This window comes from Jaculus jaculus, chromosome 16 (assembly GCF_020740685.1).
Source record: "Jaculus jaculus isolate mJacJac1 chromosome 16, mJacJac1.mat.Y.cur, whole genome shotgun sequence".
Lineage (NCBI taxonomy): Eukaryota > Metazoa > Chordata > Mammalia > Rodentia > Dipodidae > Jaculus > Jaculus jaculus.
In genome coordinates this window covers 9,769,187-9,787,311 of record NC_059117.1, presented here as the reverse complement: position 1 = coordinate 9,787,311, position 18,125 = coordinate 9,769,187, and the positions used below count along the sequence as shown (strand labels likewise).

Genomic DNA, 18,125 nt, shown 5'->3' with positions numbered 1-18,125 from the left:
TGACTTGACTCTATAGCCCAGGCTGGCCTCAAATTCATGGCTATCTTCCTACTCCAGCCTCCTAAATGATGCCACTAAAGGTATGAGCCACCAAGCGTGGTCTTATGGTCAATTTAAAAAAATCTTTTCTTTCTTTACTGACATTTTTCCCCTCATGATTTGAAAGTTTTCATATGACATTCCTCATCTGTCTCCTCTTATTTATATTTTAAACAATTCAAACATGCACAAGGGTTTTTTGCTTTTGATGTAAAGGATATATATGCACATTTAGATACTTAATATGTGTGGAATATTGTTAATCTGAAGGAGTGGTTTCATAGGAAATAGTTGATAAGGCCAATGACTCAGGAGACAGTGTTAGACAAGTTTTGTTCCACGGTCATGGACTAGAAAAGTGGGGCAGATCAATTCAGCTGAGGCGTTAGAATGGGGCAGAAGAAAGAAAAAGACTAGTGATGAGGAGGAACGTTCTTTCTTCTCTGGGGACAGAGATCTTCCATAAACCTGGTGTTACCTTGTTGCTACTTTTATTGTCTGATGTCAGATGATGAAACTGATCTTTAGTGCAAGCATTGAGGCTTCAGAGACAGGCACAATATGGACAGAGACATCAGGTTCTTTAGTCTGCTTCATTCTGCAGATACCTATGGGTCTAAATGAGGATTAGTGTTTTCAGCAAAAGTAGCTTCAAGTCCCTGAAGAGTCACCTAGGCAGAGGTGTTGACAAAGCAAGCTGTGGGAAACTTAAAATGCAATTCATAGCTACATGACCTCCAAAATTAATGACCTTTTAGTCGACTGATACCAAATGAAGCTTTAGAGCTTTAGTTTTTTTATTATTATTAACAACAATATTTTGTTACTGCGTCTTGTACTCAGGTATTAACATTACATAACAAACTTATAATGCAACACTACCAGCTGAAGATGGCTTAATAGGCAAGAACACTTGTAATGCAAGCTTGAGAGCCTGATTCACTGAGTTCAGTTCCCCAGCACCCAGGTAAACAGCTGGTCATAGTCATGTATGTCTATAACCCCAATCCTACTGGAAGCAAAAACCAGAGAATCTCTAGACCTTACTGATCAGCGAGGTTGACTAAAAATAGAAGCTCCAGACTCAGCAAAAGACTGGCTCAAGATAACATGTGAAGAGTAACACAGGAAGACACCTGACACTCTTCTCTTGCCTTCATATGTATACGCATCTCCATACACATGTGCATTTACTATACACACACTGCACATACAAATGAAATGATAGATCTTCAACCTTGGGATGGTTACCTTGACAGGATCTAGGGTTACCTAGGAGATAACTCTCTGGACATCTCTGTAAGGAATTTCCAAGACTGGGCTAATTGAGGTGGGAAAAGCAAGCTTAAATATGAGCAGCACCATTCCATGAGTTGAATTCAGTAAAAATGAGAAAGTGAACCTAACACCAGTATTAATCTTTCTCTGCTTCCTGAATGCTGGTAGAATATGACCTATGGCCTCACAGTTCTGATTTCAGCTAGTTCTCCCCCCACCCAAGCACACCAAAATTGGCAGTGCCTTCAAACTCTGAGCCCAAACGAACCTTTTCTTCAAGTTGCTTCTGTCAAGTATTTTATCACAATGAGAAATATAACCAATGAATAAAATTGGTACCAGAAGTGGGGTTTCAGCAACAAAAGAAGAAACTGATACAACACTACTTTTTAGTTTACTTCACAGACATTTTTCAACAAAAATGTGTAAGGAACTCACTTCATTACAAACACAACTGCTGCAATGGTCTAGATCAGCCCTGGCCAATACTGCAGAAATAAGGCACTGGGAGTAATGTGACCCAAGAATGAGATGTGTTAAAAATATACAAACACATTGGGCTTCTAAAACTTAGCATTAAAAACATATACTGTTAATTCACTCTTATATTTTTCTTGCTGAGATGATAAATGGATTAATTTTATCTGGTTCTTTTGACTTTTTGTGAATACTAAAAAAATTTAAATTACTGTGGTTTTCACCATCTGTTAAATAAATCTATTCTTGATGTCCTTGGACCCCACTCAAGAAATGAAAAGCTAGTAAAATACTGACTACAAGGAAAATACATTCCCATCATCTGCTGATGAAGTTTGTTAGAACGGTTGCCATTCTCAGCAGAACCCCTAACTCTCACTCACAACAGGTACTTTATAAATGTCCTCATCCCTCCATAGATCTGCGCATGTGTTAGTTATTTTCTTGGAGCTTCAATTAATCTAATACTGCTATTATAACAAATTGCTGTTTAGCCTATTTGAGCAATACAAAGTTATTACCTCTGTTCTGTATGTTCTAAAAAAAAATGATCCTTCATGATAAAAACTGAACAAGTTAGATACAGAAGAAATATATGTCAATATAGGAAAGGCTACATATAACTTATACACAGCAAAATCATAACTGCTTTTCCTTTAAGATCAGAAGACAAGAATGTCTGTCATTACCATTTATTCATCATAATACTAAGAGTCTTAGCCAGAGCAATTAGGCCAGAGAAAGAATTAAAAGCATGGAGATAGGAAGGGAAAAAGAGTAACCCTGTTTGTAGATGGTGTGATACTATACATGGAAAAATCCAAAGTTTCCATGAAAAAACTGTCACAGAAGAGTGAAAGTGCAGCTTAATGGTCCAAGCACGTCCAAGGCCCTGGCTTCTATCTCAGATACTGACAAAACATCAGTTAGTATCTTTATACACCAATAATGAGGTTTCTAAGAAAGAAAATAAGGTTATTCAGTGTCTTCACTATGAAAAACCTGATAGATGTTTGAGATTGTTGTTTACCTCACATATTCACTATCCAATGCATACATATATGAAAACATCATATGGTACCCCACTAATGTATGCAATTTATGACTTCATGTATTAGTTTAAAAATTAAAAGCACAAGAACTAAAAAGAAGGAAAATTAAAAGTATATCATATATGGGTTTCTTCAATTAAAAACACCCAGAATAAAAAACAAATGACAAAAAATGTAAATGGCTGATATTATAAATTTAGATAAATTAACATATTTCAACCAAAATTTTAAGCATTCATGCAATTAAATGTCACATGTTCGTAAAATGTGAATTTAAAGACAGCAATCAGATTAGTGTCTGACCTCCTGAAATAATGGCCTGGTCACACTGCATTGCCAACAACGCTCAGAAGAGAATCCAATCCACAACTATCCTATGTTTAAAAAAAAAAAAAAAAAAAAAAGGAGCATCAAGTGAAACTGAGGAAATTCATTATCCAACTGACTCAGAAGCTCTTGAAACCACCAAGGGCCAAGAGGTTGTATCTACACAGCATAATGTATAAGCAGCTGCCCAGTGATGCCCTAGCTTGACTTTTCTCTCTAGCTCTAAATATCCTACTTGAGTAGTACTTTCAGGTTTAGACATGGGCCTGCTTTGTCCAAGACAAGGCGAATGAGGTTCTCTCCTGTAAACTAAGTTCCAGAGTAGTGACCCCTGCTTGGTGATCAATGGAGGAGATGAACTACAAGTTTGGCAGAGTTTGTGGTTAAAAACAAAAATGGGTTAAGTTACAGAGGTAAATAGCAATGAACAGTGGGTAGCTGGTAACAATCAATAGCTATGTAAGTGCAGACTCAACAGGGTGAAAAAGTGATCTTTTAAGGGAATAAGTATCAGAAAAGAAAAACTAAAGAATTCCTTGACAATACTCAACAATGCAGGTTATAATGCTTTTATACAGAAATGGGCACGGAGTTATTTTTCTCCTGGCTTTTACCCAGTATTTAACAGAAAGAACTTTTAGGGAAGGAGATTTACTTTGGTTCAGTTTCAGGGGTTCTGTCCAGAATTACTTGGCAGAGACTTATGGCAGCAAAGGCCTGTGGTAGAGGAGGAAATTCTTTACCTCATGGCGGAGCAGAAGCAGACATCAAGCAAGCAAGGAGCCCGGGACAAGATACAGCCTCTGAGGACACTGACCTATGTAACACCAACTAGGCCCCAGTTTTTAAAGATTTCAGAACCTTTAAAAAGAACCATCACCAGCAGAAGCAAATATTCAACACATAAGCCTGTAGAGGCCATTTCATCTACAAACTGTAACAGGAACAAAATATTCATTATCATATGTTAGAATTTTTTTTTAATTTAATACCTGAATTCTAATAAGATAGCCACACATTTCCAAGGGTAAAACTAAAAATTTTAGTATAGTTTTTTAAACAGTATAAAAGCAGACAGTAGGTAAAGAATAACAATTTAGGGCTAGGAAGACATCTCAATGGGTAAAGACTTGCTATGCAAAAATTGAGTCCAGATCCCCAGAGCCTACATTCAATGCCCCACGTTGTGGTGCACACCAGTAAGCCCAGAGCTAGGGAGGCAGAGACTGGGAATCTGGGGCACTTGCTGGCTAGTGGAGCTGAATAGGTGATCTCCAGGTTCAGCAAGAGACTTTGTATCAGAGAAATAATGTGGAGACAATTTGAAGAAGACACCTGATGTTCATCTGTAGCCTCCACACACCCACATTTGCATACACACGCATACAAAATTAAAGCACAAACTTTCTAAGTTCACCTGTTAAAAAGTGCTTCACATTCCACTGCATGCTGCAATGTTCACAAGAGAAAACACCAGAACTTAAACATAGCCTCTGAGAATCAAGAATGCATGTTTGCATCGCTCACTACGCTACCTTCAGCACCTGAAGTACTGTAGGGAATGAATGAATGTAGGAAGGAAGCTAACAGAACCAGAATCCCTGCTTCCCAGTTCTACTGCAGCACAGGTATTGTCCCTTTGATTCAATGCCAATAGAAATTCTGAACAAGCACTATTTTTTAGACGCAATGTAAGCAACATGCCCAAATCTTTAAAAATATACTACTTACTTATTTCAAGAATTTTACTCAAGAAAATTTTATTTTAAAAGATCACAAGGGCTGGAGAGATGGCTTAGCGGTTAAGCGCTTGCCTGTGAAGCCTAAGGATCCCGGTTCGAGGCTCGATTCCCCAGGTCCCACGTTAGCCAGATGCACATGAGGGCACAAGTGTCTGGAGTTCATTTGCAGGGGCTGGAGGCCCTGGCACGCCCATTCTCTCTCTCTTCTCTCCCTATCTGCCTCTTTCTCTGTCTGTCACTATCAAATAAATAAAAATAAAAAAAAACAAAAAAAAATTAAAAAAAAAAAAGATCACAAAATGGCTTTCAACATGTCCTTGGTTACAATAAACAAAAGATATTCTGATGCCCTGACCTAAAGGCCCTCTAATAGAAAACTGGATTAATGATAGCCCATCTACACTTGGACTCCTAAGCAATGGTATAAAGGACAATTATGTGAAGATATTTAAATTAATAAGGAAAGTGAAGGTAAAGAAAAAGATCTGACTAACTGCACAGCACAGTACAGCACAAGCCTATAATCCCAGCACTTAGGAAATGCAGGCAAAACAGTTTCAAGTCAGTTTTCAAAAAAATAAAAATGGATAGCACAATCCTACCCTTGCATAAAACAAAATATATTTTAAGTTATATTAAAATAAGTTGTTCCCATCCAAAGTGATAAAACAATGATTTTTATTTTTTGTTTCTAGTTTCTACAATGAACACATGTAACTTATAAAATGAAATGATCCATTACAAATACCAAAATATTTTCTGAAAGTGATACTATAGGCTATGTAGTAGTATCAGATAAAATATTACTGGTAAACATCATAGACCCCCTCCCTGAAAAAAAACACATTCTTCATCTTTTGTTTCTGTAGATACCTCTGATAAATTACACCGTTCTATTTCTGAACATGTTTTTATTAGTTGGTATAGAACAAAAACCACAAAAGAGATTACAAACCAGCAAAAGAAAATTTATATAGTTTAGTTTCTGGTGAGATCCTAAATCTTTCTAAACAATAGTAAGTAAGGCTGTTTCAGATGTAAACTATAATACACTGATGTCTTCTTTTACAAGAAACTTTCTTCAATAAAAGAACACAAATCACTGGGTCTGGAGGCACACGCCTTTAATCCCAGCACTTGGGACAAGAGGTAGAAGAATCCTGTGAGATAGAGGACACCCTGAGAATACATAGTGAATTCCACATCAGTCTGGGCTAGAGCAAGACCTTACCTTGAAAAATCAAAAGAAAGAACAGGTATCAGACACTGTCATATGCAAATGCAATCAGACTAAAGTTTCAATTTGAGCTCACTATTCTTATTATACATCTTCAAAAGGCTCCTGAAAAACAAAACAGGCATTGTAATTCTACTTAAATGAACTTATATTTCAACTTATAACTGAAAGGCAAAGTAAAAATAGTAACATTGGAGCCTGGAGTTTAGAAGATTTAAGATCTTACCAATTAGTAACATCCCCAGTTTCAGATGCTAAAAGATAAAAAACAGTAACACAACAACAAAAAATTGTGCTGTAAAGATGCTCTCTTTTCATCTGTCCTGCTCACTTTCCACAACCAAATGTTTTGTCCCAGTTTTCATAAAGCTCTAAATCTTTTGGAGACACACTAGGCCGCACAGTCCTAAGAGCATTTTCAAAATCAATATAGGTGATTGGTCGAACCTGGTCTGGGGTTATGGTAGCAATGTCAGCAGTGTCCAAGCTGCGGATAGGACCGAGAGAAGCCTCTCTGCAAAGCTGAGTCATGTCTGCTCCGGAGAACCCAGCAGACTGCTGAACTACCAGTTCAGTTTCTTCCTCACTGAGGTGACATGGCTCTTTGGACATCAGTTTAACCACTATCTGTTTCCTGGCTGAAGCATCTGGGAGGGGAATATAAAGCCTTTTCACCAATCTTCTCCGGGCAGCTTCGTCAATCTCTTGTGGCCGATTTGTGGCTCCAATCACTAGAATACGGTCTTCAGAAGACGTGGTTGCTCCATCTAACTGAACTAAGAATTCAGTTTTTATCCTTCTAGAAGATTCATGTTCACCATCTGCTCTTTGAGACAGCAGGGAATCTATTTCATCAATAAATATCACAGCTGGCTGCTGACACCTTGCAACAGCAAACAATGCACGGACCATTTTCTCCCCTTCCCCTACCCATTTCGATGTCAAGGATGAAGCAGAGATGCTGAAGAATGTTGCCCCAGACTGGCTAGCAATGCACTTGCCGATCAGCGTTTTACCAGTCCCCGGAGGGCCAAAGAGCAAAATTCCCTTAGGGGGTCCTCGCAACCCAGTAAAGATGTCTGGCCTCATCATGGGCCACACAACTATTTCCTTTATTGTGGCTTTTGCAAATTCTACTCCTGCAATATCTTCCCAATGTACTGGAGGCCCATGATCCATGATCTCATTCATAATGAGTTCAATCATCTTTGGCTCCAGGTTCTTCAGACGGCTGTCAACAGGATGTGTTGCTGCAATAGGCCCTGCCCCAGTAGACTTATACCGAACTTCACTTTGCTCCCCTCCATCTTGCTTGGGTACAGGAGGAACAAACTTTCCAAATATCCCTCGAGACTTACCAGCTCCCAGAGACTTTTTCACACAACAGGAAGACCCTGATGTATGCTGGCGTTGGGGGCATTTTTTCTTCTGATTTGCCCATAACTGTTCTTTTGCAGTTTTGAATGAAGGCAGGCTATTGTCTTCCCTTTGGTTATTACCTTTTGTTTTGCTAAAAGCCTTATTTGGTATTTGTTTATCAATGGTATCAAAACCATGAAAAGCCTTCCTTTCCTGTAGATTTTCACAGCCAGAAGGAAAATAAGACGGGCTGGATGAGAATTTATTTAGTCCTGTGTTGCCTTCAGTAGGACTAGAATTTTCCTTTTTGATATTCCCAAATAATGGTGTGGCGGGGAATTTTGCAGTGGTGTTCATCACCACAGACGGAAGGGCACTCTGAGCCTCAGGAGATTCCACACTGTTCTCTGGCATGCCTTGGAGCCACTGAGTGTCATCCACTGAGCTGGGTAATAGGTCACTATCTCCCGAATTTCCACCAACACTAACCGTAGGAAGATCAAGGTCAGTGGTCTTTCCCCAGTTGCCCACTGAGCCACCAGAGGGCTCTGGTAGTGGCTCTCTCAACTTTTTGCCTGCGTGCATCATCTTTTGCACGCTACTGATCTTGAAAACATTACTTACGGACAATCCAGACTGCCACTTGTCACTATCCGTCTGCTGAGATTTTGCCAAAGCTAAAATGTTTCCTGCATAGTTATTCAAGCCACTTGCAACACTGTCAGAATCAAGAATGGCAGAATACTTTTCTGCATACCTTTTGAACAGATTAGCACTGGCGGTCTGGGAGATCTCAGAGTTTGCCCGTGCATACTGAATACGCAGGATCTGTGCCCGGTAGGCGTCTGCCTTCTGCCCTGAGGTACATGTGCCAGACACAACTGTGAAGTAATTCTTCTGCCACTCACTCAGATGCACAGATCGAGCGCTGGAGGCCTGCATGTTAGTTCTAGAACACAGGACAAAATTGAAAACACATCAATATCAAGAAAAAGGCAAAAATAACACTTTCAACAGTGGAAAATTTTCTGCTAAGGAAGGTACACAGGATTTATTTACAAGGACAGATATGAAGTGCTCAAAATTAAAGATGACACAACCATGACTTTTTAGGGGCTAAACTGTTTTTAATTTTCTTGCAGAGAAAATACTCGTAGGCTCCAACAGAAAAAATCTAGAATTAATCAAAAACAAGGGCTGGGAATGTGGCTCACTGGTACAATGCTTTCCTAGTCTACCTAAGACCCTGGTTCTATCCTCAGCACTTTATAAACTATACATACACTTGTAACCCCAGCACTCAAGAGGTGGAGGCAGCAGGATCACGAGTTAAAGGTTATCCTTGCCTATGTAGAGAGTTTGAGGCCAGTCTGGGATACTTAGACCCTATCTCAAAAAAAAAAAAAAAAAAGATATGCAATCAATCAGTTGTTCAATACTAGCTCTTATCTCTAGATAGGTAGGTTATTCATTCAAATAAAAATCAACAACAAAGAATCCTCAGAGTAAGTACAACATAGATCAAATAGGTTCAACAAATATCTGTAGGTTGATCTTTAAGCATGTGTGTGTGTAGTGTGTGAATTAGGTACACATGCACAAATGTGCAGATGTATGTGGAGCCCAGATGACAATTTCATGTACCATGCTTAGGACCACTGTCTACCCCAAGACAGTCAGTGTCTCTCTCTAATCTAAGGCTCACCACATAAGCTAAACTGGCTGGCCAGTAAGCCTCAGAGATCCTCCTGTCTCTGCCTCTTCAGTGCTGGGATTACATGTGTGCACCTCTACGGTCAGCATTATGTGGGCACTGGGGATCAAACTCAGGTCATTAAACCTGCAAAGCAAGCACTTCACCGAGAGAGCTCTCTCCCTAGCCCCACTGTATAATAATCTACCCAACAAAAACAAAATACACATTCTTCTCACAGCCTATGGAACCTTATCTAAAACTGACCACATTTTAGGACCCAAATCAATTAAGAGAAATGAAATAATCTCTTGTATCTTATGCGATCATACTGCAATAAAACTAGAAACCCATAGTAAGAAAAATGACAGAAACTACAAAAATACATGGGAGACCAACAATACATTTTTGAATGACCAGCAAGCCATTGAAGAAATCAAGGAGGAAATTATAATGTTCCTAGAACAACAAGAAAATCAAAGCAGAACCTTTGGGTAGCAGCAAAGGCAGAAGAGTTAACTGTGTAACTAAGGAGGTGAAAGATTTTCACAATGAAAACTTCTAAAGCACTGAAAAACGTGAAGATACTAGAAGATGGAAAAACCTCCCAGGCTCATGGATAGCCAGAATACTGTGAAAATGATTATATAACCCAAAGTAACATATAGATTTAATGCAATACCCATCAAAATTCCAATGGCATTTTTCACAGAACTAGGAAAAAATATACCAAAATTCATACAATAGCATAAAAAATACAATATTTCTTAGCATAAACAGCAATGCCAAAGATACCACAATACCAGATTCATGTTAGACAGCAAAGGCACAGAATCCAAACATAATGGTACCAGCACAGACACATGTAAGCCAACGGAACAGAATAGAGGACCTCGTAGAAATAAGCCCACACAGCTACAGCCACCTAATTTTTGATGGCAAAAACATATATTGAAAAACCAAATCATCCACTGAAAAACTGGACTGATGAATTGAATAGACAGTCTCAAAATAGTAGACATGACCAATAAATTCTTGAAAAGATGGTCAACATTCTTAGCCATCAGGGAAATGTAGATTAAAACTGCTTTGAAATTCCATCTCACCCCTGTTAGGATGGCTACTATTACCAAGAAAACAACAAATGCTGGTGAGAATATGGGGGAAGAACCCTATTTACTACTGCTGGGAACATAAACCTTATGTAGCCATTATGTAAATCAATATGGAGGTTCTTCAAAAAACTGAAAAAAGGACTACCCTATGATACAGTCGTTAACACTCTTGACTATAAAACTGAATGACTCCAAATCAGCACAGCACAGAGATACTTGCATATCCACGTTTATGGCTGTATTGCTCACAATAGTCAGGAAATGGAATCAACCTAGATGTATATCAACAGATGACTGGATAAAAATGTGATACACACCCTTCAAGGCTCAGGGACCATTGTGGGGAGCCAAAGGAAAGGAAAGAGAGCTTTGCAATACTGTCTTCCAGACATCAAGGAGCCACAACATTTATGACCTCCAAGTGGCTGACACTATACACAAGACCTGAATAATATGAGGGCAAAAAAGAAAAAAAAAAAAGGCTGGAAACATGGTTTAGAGGTTTTAAGGCACTTGCCTGCAAAGCCAAAAGACCCAGGTTCAATTCCTCAGTACCCACGTAAGCCAGATGCACAAAGTGGTGCAAGTGTCTGGAGTTCATTTGCAGTGGCTGGATGCCCTGGTGCACCCATTCTCTCTCTCTCTCAATCCCCCTCCCCTTCTCTCTGCCTATTTCTTGCTCTCAAATAATTTTTTTTTAAAATAAAAGAAAAAAATGATGACCTCATAATAGAAGAGGAATTAGTTGGAAGGAAGAAGTTCACTGGAGGAGAGAAAAGGTACAAATGAACATGTTGAGAGGGATTGTGGTCAGGAAACACTGTATATATTGATGGAGGTTATCAATAAGAAGTTAGAATTTAAAAAAGAAGGGGGGAAATGTGGTACATACACATAAGAGTTTTATGCAGCCATAAAGAAAAGTGAAATCAAGGTATTTACAGAAAAATGACTATTGGAAATCATTATTATGTGAATTAAGGCAAACTCAAACAAACAACCAACCCCTGTTTTCTCTCATGTGCAAAACCTAAATTTAAGTTTTGTGTAAGTTTACCTATGTGTTCAGAGGTCAAAATGTAGAAAGAACAGTATGAGTGGAGTAAGATCCCTTTAGGAAAGTGGGAAGTACAGACGGTAACGACATACATGTCATAGGGAAACAGCTGGCGTAAATGACTGGGGAAGAAAGGAAACCAGCAGGAAGAGAGTGGGGCAAAGGAGAGCAACAAATGAGAGCATGCGCCACCAAAGTATGAGGACACGACGAGAAACCCAGTGATCTGCACACTAACACAGTAAAACAATTAAATGAGTCTATGGAGGAACAGCAGAACTACAGATACACAAAACAATCTTGAAGTTTGTCTGCTTCCTAAGAAAAGTAGATGAGTTATTTTAACCCTTTTACTACCCCTGGCCTTCAGGAAAGAACCATTTCAAGAATCAGCAGGGTGTGGTGATACCCGTCCTTAATCCCAGCACTCGGGAAGCAGAGGCAGGAGGATCATGGTGAGTTCGAAGCCACCCTGAGACTCCACAGTGAATCCCAAGTCAACCTGGGCTAGAGTGAGAACCTATCTCAAAAAAAAAAAAAAAAGGTCACAGGATGCATATGAAAATAATTTGAAAACTGTTATATAAATGTAAAAACTGAGGCAGAAAGAATTATGGAACTTACGGACAGGAGATGACACAGCTGGTTATGAGTGAAGCTACAAGTCACCCACAGCTCATTCCAGGTGGAGTCCGCCTCAGCAGTGCTCTACACTGACGCTACAGTCAGAGGTCACACACTGAGCTGCAGGGATCATACACAGAAAGGTCATGTATTGTTTTTATGACCTGCTCATGAATAACTGCCCCGACACAGCATGCTGCAGAATACTTCAAAATTTCCTAATTCCTCATAAAGTACTAAGAAGAAAACCTATACCATAAAATCTAAGAAAACCTGCCAAATAGTCTACTAAAGCACTTTTCCTTTAGCTTTCTCTCAAGATATTTTCACAAGCCTGTTCACATTGTTACATTACTAAAGAATAAGATTAATGTACAATTTACCTAGTAGCCACACATCTTTAACTTTTCATTTTCCTACAAAATACTACAATAAAGCAAAAAAACTTGTACCTTTCAATTTATCTGCAAAGACAGTTTGTTAATCAATAAGCATTTTTAGAAGAGCCATGTTACTCCAACAATGCCTTGACTTTATCACATTATAAGGATTTATAATCTTATTTTTAAAAAATAGAAACTTAGCATTCAGTAAGATTAATTAAAAGCTGTAAAGGTAAACTAGAATCAAACTAGATAAGAAGTTCTGCTGACAAGAAGTCCCTTCTGCTTTCTAACATCTTCATCTCCTTTAATCAATATCGGGAATAGGTGACTTGGAAAATACACCAAACTTCTACAATTAATAGAACCATCCTTTCCATGACTTCATTCCAGTACATTATCTGCAATCACTAGCAAAGTCATTCTTCTCAAACTTTCTCCTTTTCACTACCACCTTTTTTCAACATTTCACTCTCAAGACTTACTTCTTCCTTTCCACTCAATCATGCAACCAACAACTATGCACACACACTGCCAAAAGCCCTTTGCACTGCTCAATGACATGGGTATTATAGTTTACCATTTCCAAGTCATTTAAGTTTTGTGACTTTAAAATCTACAAATCAGCATTAATTAGCAATGGTATTAGAGCTGTATTTCAACCTTCTTTCCTTTGGGAATTTTATGATTATAAATGTTATCTGCCTACTTAGATAGTTGTGTTCTGCAAATAAAACTATTTCCACTACATTTAAGACTATGGTTTTTATTAAAATAATTACTGTAAAAATCCTGATAAGAGTACCTACCACAAAGCAGGCACTATAAAGGCCCTTTGCAGAGACTCTCTTATTTAATTCTGGCCAATCGGCATAGGAATTAAGAGCACGGGGTCTGAGTCAGGAAGCAAGTGGTCAGATTCCTGCGGATGACAATGCTTTTACCTAAAAACCAAGCACAGGATCCTGCAACCCCTAAAGCAATCAAAACGGTTCCTAGCACTGGACGCGCGGGTTCCGACTCCAGGGCGAGCCAGGACCAGGGGCGGGCCGCAGCGGATTCGAGAACCCAGGCGGGCGTGCCCGGGGAGGGGCGCCCGGCGTCAGGGCACGAACAAGGGGCGCGAGATCCGCTGAGGATTCACGTGCCCGCAGGCCCGCGACCCCGGCAGGCGGATTCTACCTGACGTTTAGAACTACCAGGGGCAAGAAAGCCGTTTCTGGGTGTGGAAAGGCTCAGAGAAGTGGGGGACCTTCGGGGCTTTCGGGAGGGGGAGACACGCTCAAGCCGCCCGCCGCTCCCGCCAGGCTCGGCCCACGGGTCCCGCCCAGGCCACGGCTGCGGCCCGGCCGCCGCCCGTCCCTCCCGGGCCCAGGGGCCCCGCCGCCCCGCCGGACCTCCGGCCGCCTCACCCGCTGCAACCGAAAACCGCGGGTCTCGCTGTGCGCCTGCGCGCAGTGACGCCGGGCGTGCGTGCGTGCGCGCGCGCGTACGTGCGTGCGAGCGTGCGTGCGTGCGTGCGTGCGGAGGGCCGGCGGGAGCCTTCAGAAGAGTGCGGACGTGGCCCTGCGCTTCAGCCCTGGAGTCCGGGTTCCTTTGCCAGGAGCTTTGGTGACTCCTGGTGTGATGTGTTCACCCATGAGACCAGCTTTCCTTCCGCCTTTTCCTTAACGTTAAAAAAAAAAAGTTTTGGGCTGGAGAGATGGCTTAGCGGTTAAGCGCTTGCCTGTGAAGCCTAAGGACCCCGGTTCGAGGCTCGGTTCCCCAGGTCCCACGTTAGCCAGATGCACAAGGGGGCGCACGCGTCTGGAGTTCGTTTGCAGAGGCTGGAAGCCCTGGCGCGCCCATTCACTCTCTCTCCATCTGTCTTTCTCTCTGTGTCTGTCGCTCTCAAATAAATAAATAAATAAATAATTTTTTTAAAAAAAAGTTTTATTTATTTGCAAGGAAAGAGAGAAATTAAGATGCCCCTCGCCGCTGCAAATAAACTCCAGACACGTGCCCCACTTTGCGCATCTGGCTCTACTGCCTACTGGGGACTGGAATCCAGCGGCCTTTGGGAGCCAGCTTTAACCCCAGCCCTCGGGCTTAATATTTGCTCTTTGTGCTGCCAGGGTTAACTTCTTTTAACTGCTGAGAAATAAAAGCGAAGGAGGCCGCTAGAGTTCAGGGAAAGGTTATGTATTACATTTGAATGATATATTCTTGGTTAGCTTTACCCTTAACAAATAAGCTGTCTTTTGGTGTTGACTATTGTTCCCTTATGACATTTCTTGTTTTTTTAGGGCCTTTGTGTCTTCTGTCATTGTGGAGGGCAGGGTCTGACTCTGCCCCAGGCTGACTTGGAACCCATCTCAAACCAGAAATCTCAACCTCTAGTTGACAGGATTAAGGGTGTGGAGCAATACACACCCTTAGGAACTTTGGCTTTATTAAATTATCTGATTGATTTAATCCCACGCTTGTACAAATGTTCTGTGCTGGTTTTGATTGAATGTGTATATTGCTGTTGAATTTTAGAATTTGCCAGTAATTTGCTCCACCCAGTCTACTATAGTACTTGAATAGCAGGTAAACTTAACACCTAGGGTCACTTCTGCTGTTTTGCTTGGAGTGTAAGAGCTATATCTGGCACCTTAAACACCTACACTGAAGATATATGAAGTCATATTTACACACCTAAGAACAGTGCAGATAATTAGAAAATCCAAGCATCAAAATAACATTGTAATACAAGAAACACAAAAAAGTCAAAACAATATAATCCCACCAAAAATTATATATCCATCAGTGATAACCTCCAGTGAGGCTTAAATGGGAATTTCAAGCCATTCAGGACACTATGAAGAGAACAAACAAGAATTCAGGGTAGAGTAGAAGGAGAAGGATTTCACTCTGAGGGCATAGAAGGTATTTTCAACAAAATCATGAAGAAAACTTCCCCCAAGTAGGGATCGCGATGCCAGTACAGATTCAGGGAGCCTATGGAACACCAAACAGACAAACTCAGGAAAGAACCTCTTACCATCATATAATTAAACTACAAAACACACAAACCGAAAAAGGTATATTGAAAGCAGTAAGAGAGAAAAGTAGTCACACGCAAAGGCCAGCCCATCAGGATAACAAAATATTACACAACACAAACCTTAAAAGCCAGAAGGGTTCAGAATGATGTATTCCAAGTTCAGAAAGATAACAACTGTCAACCAAGATTACTATATCTTGCAAAGCTATCCATCCATCTAAATAGACGAGGAATTAGGACATTCCACAACAAAAACAGGATAAAGGAATATATGAGTGCTAAACCAGATCTACAGAAAATGCTTGAAAGGACCCTTGATGCTGAAGAGGAAGAAAAGCACACACATAAGGAACCTGGAAAAAATAAACCATACTCAAATAATAGTTAGTACAAGAGAGTAAAGGTAAAATCAGAAGAATTACAAAATAACAATAGTAAAAATAAATACACTCCTTTCAATAATAACTGTTAACATCAACGGACTCAATGTCCCACCAAAAATACATGGGTCTGTAGACTGGGTTAAAAAGCAGGATCCTTCTAATTGTTGCCTTGAGGAAACTCACCTTTCCACAAAAGATGGACACTATCTTATGGTGACAGGGTGGGAAACCTTGTTTCAAGCAAATGGGCCTAGAAAACAAGCAGATGTTGTTATCCTAATATCCGATGGCATATTTCAAACCAATATTAGATAGCTTAGATAGCTAGAAAGATAAAGAAGGTTATTTTATATTCATTAAATGAACACTCCAACAGGAGGACATTACAATTCTAAACACGTGCACCTAATATGGGTGTTCCCAATTATATCAACCAACCACTACGAGAACTAAGGTCACAGATTACACCAAACATAGTTGTAGCGGGTGAGTTCAACTCCCCACTTTTATCAATTGACAGTCATTTGATATAGATTTCTTTGTTTTCTTCATTGATTCCATTGAGTACAGATAAAATTGTATTTTTTGAAATATTTTTCAGGCATTTCATCTAAAACAGTCTGATTGGGGGCCATTTCTGATGGATCTATAATTTTTGGTGGAAATGTATTGTCTTGATTCTTTGTGTTTCTTGTATTATAATGTTGCAATTTTTGCTTCCTGAGTTGAGTTGATGCTTGGGTTTTCAAATAATCTTCAGGGCTTCTAGGCTTGGAAATCCAACTTTGTGTACCTTCAGAGTAGGAGTTTAAGGTGCCAGGTGTGGCTCTTCTACTCGAATCCAACTGCAGAAGTCATCCCAGGTGTTGAGTTTGTCTGCTGTTCAAGTATTCTACTGGACTGGGTGGAGCAATTCACTGGCAAATTCTAAAATTCAACTGAGCAATACACCCATCAATAAAAACTAGGACAGAAGATGCAAGTGTGGGGATTGGAACAAACAGATAACCCTGTAAAGCCACAATCCCTAAGGGTGTTTGTTGCTCCACATCCTTAATCTGGTCAGCTGGGAGGTTGAGATTTCTGTTCTGAAATAGGTTCCAGGTCAGCCTGGATCTGAATTAGACCCTGCCTCCATAATTACAGAAGCAAAAGACAAAGGCCCTATCAAAGGCAACAGTAGTTAACCCCCAAATACAGCTTAATTGAAAATGGTTAAGCCAACCCAGAACATATAACCCATAACCTGCCCTGACATGGAAAGAGAGATTAGCACTTCCAATGCAGGCCTACGTACCTGCTTTTGTGTCACTTGGCCTCACTACCTTTTAGGGTGGCTTTCAATCTCACCAATGCTGAGTGCCCACCTCCATCCCTCTGTGTTTTGCTGTGGAGCTGGTGTTCTGACCAGCTGTGCTGGATGCCCTGCCACTGAGGGCTTAATGTGTTCTCTGGAGGTTTGCAGTTCTGATGGTCGGGGGATGGGGGCATGCAGGAAGCCTGGAGTTGTACTGGAACTTCTCAGTGGGTCCCACCTGTATCCTTTTCAGCAGCTCCTTAGCCTGATCTCCACTGTCTCCCCCTTCAGGTTTCTTGAGTTTGCAAGAAGATTGGAAAATCCCCTTGTTTGGTCTCTGCTATTGCAGCTTGGTGTCAAACAGACGGTGCCTAGCAGGCATGCAGATCATGCGGATTGGGACCACAAGCACCCAGGGGGTTCTGGCCCTTTCCCTCCTTTCTGGTGCATCTTGGTCTCTCCTGCTTCTCTGCTGTGGCTAATAAAAACCTGTACACCTTCACTTTTCAGAACAAGAGTGTATTTTGCTGTGGCTTTGCTTCAATCCCTTGCTAGGCTGGTTTTGCATGGCTCTGATCATGCCATCTTACCTGGAAGTCTCCTATTCCATGTTCTTGAATTGAAAGAATCAATATTGTGAAAATGTCAATCTTCCCAAAATCAATCTACACATATGATGCAATCTTCATCAAAATTCCAATGTCATTCTTCACGGAAACAGGCAAAGCAATCCTAAAATTCATTTGGAAACACAAAATCCTCAAACAGCCAAAACAATTTTGAGCAACAAAAATAAGGCTGGTGGTATCACCATACCTGATTTTAACCTATATTACAGAGTCATAGTAACAAAAACAGCATACTACTGGCACAAAACCCAATATGTAGATCAATGGAACAGAATACAGGATCCTGATGTAAGGCCAGGCGGCTACATCGAACTGATCTTCAACAAAATCCCAAAAATTCTCATGGGAGAAAAGACAGGCTCTTCAACAAATGGTGCTGGGAAAACTGGATATCTGTATGTAGAA

The 18,125-nt window shown here is 40.4% G+C and overlaps 1 protein-coding gene across 3 annotated transcripts; it reads right to left on the bottom strand.

The window, feature by feature from the left end:
- Positions 1 to 5,809: 5,809 nt before the first annotated feature.
- On the bottom strand, positions 5,810 to 13,824 carry Fignl1 (fidgetin like 1). 3 transcript variants are annotated; one of them, XM_045135458.1, is made up of 5 exons: positions 13,796 to 13,824; positions 13,193 to 13,305; positions 12,001 to 12,120; positions 6,470 to 8,460; positions 5,810 to 6,437 (listed from the first exon to the last, which is right to left on the bottom strand). In XM_045135458.1, the coding sequence occupies exon 4, from the start codon at positions 8,451 to 8,453 to the stop codon at positions 6,480 to 6,482; it is 1,974 nt and encodes a 657-aa protein (XP_044991393.1). In that variant the 5' UTR covers positions 8,454 to 8,460; positions 12,001 to 12,120; positions 13,193 to 13,305; positions 13,796 to 13,824; the 3' UTR covers positions 5,810 to 6,437; positions 6,470 to 6,479. The 3 variants fall into 3 exon arrangements, with proteins under 3 accessions (XP_044991393.1, XP_044991394.1, XP_004652990.2); XM_045135459.1 differs by lacking the exon at positions 13,193 to 13,305 and having other exon boundaries at positions 13,796 to 13,814; XM_004652933.2 differs by lacking the exon at positions 13,796 to 13,824 and having other exon boundaries at positions 13,193 to 13,321.
- Between the last annotated feature and the right edge of the window lie 4,301 nt (positions 13,825 to 18,125).

What these genes read in the sequence shown, in the direction of transcription:
- Fignl1 (XM_045135458.1), bottom strand. Translation starts at nt 8,453, where the DNA reads ATGCAGGCCTCCAGCGCTCGATCTGTGCATCTGAGTGAGTGGCAGAAG.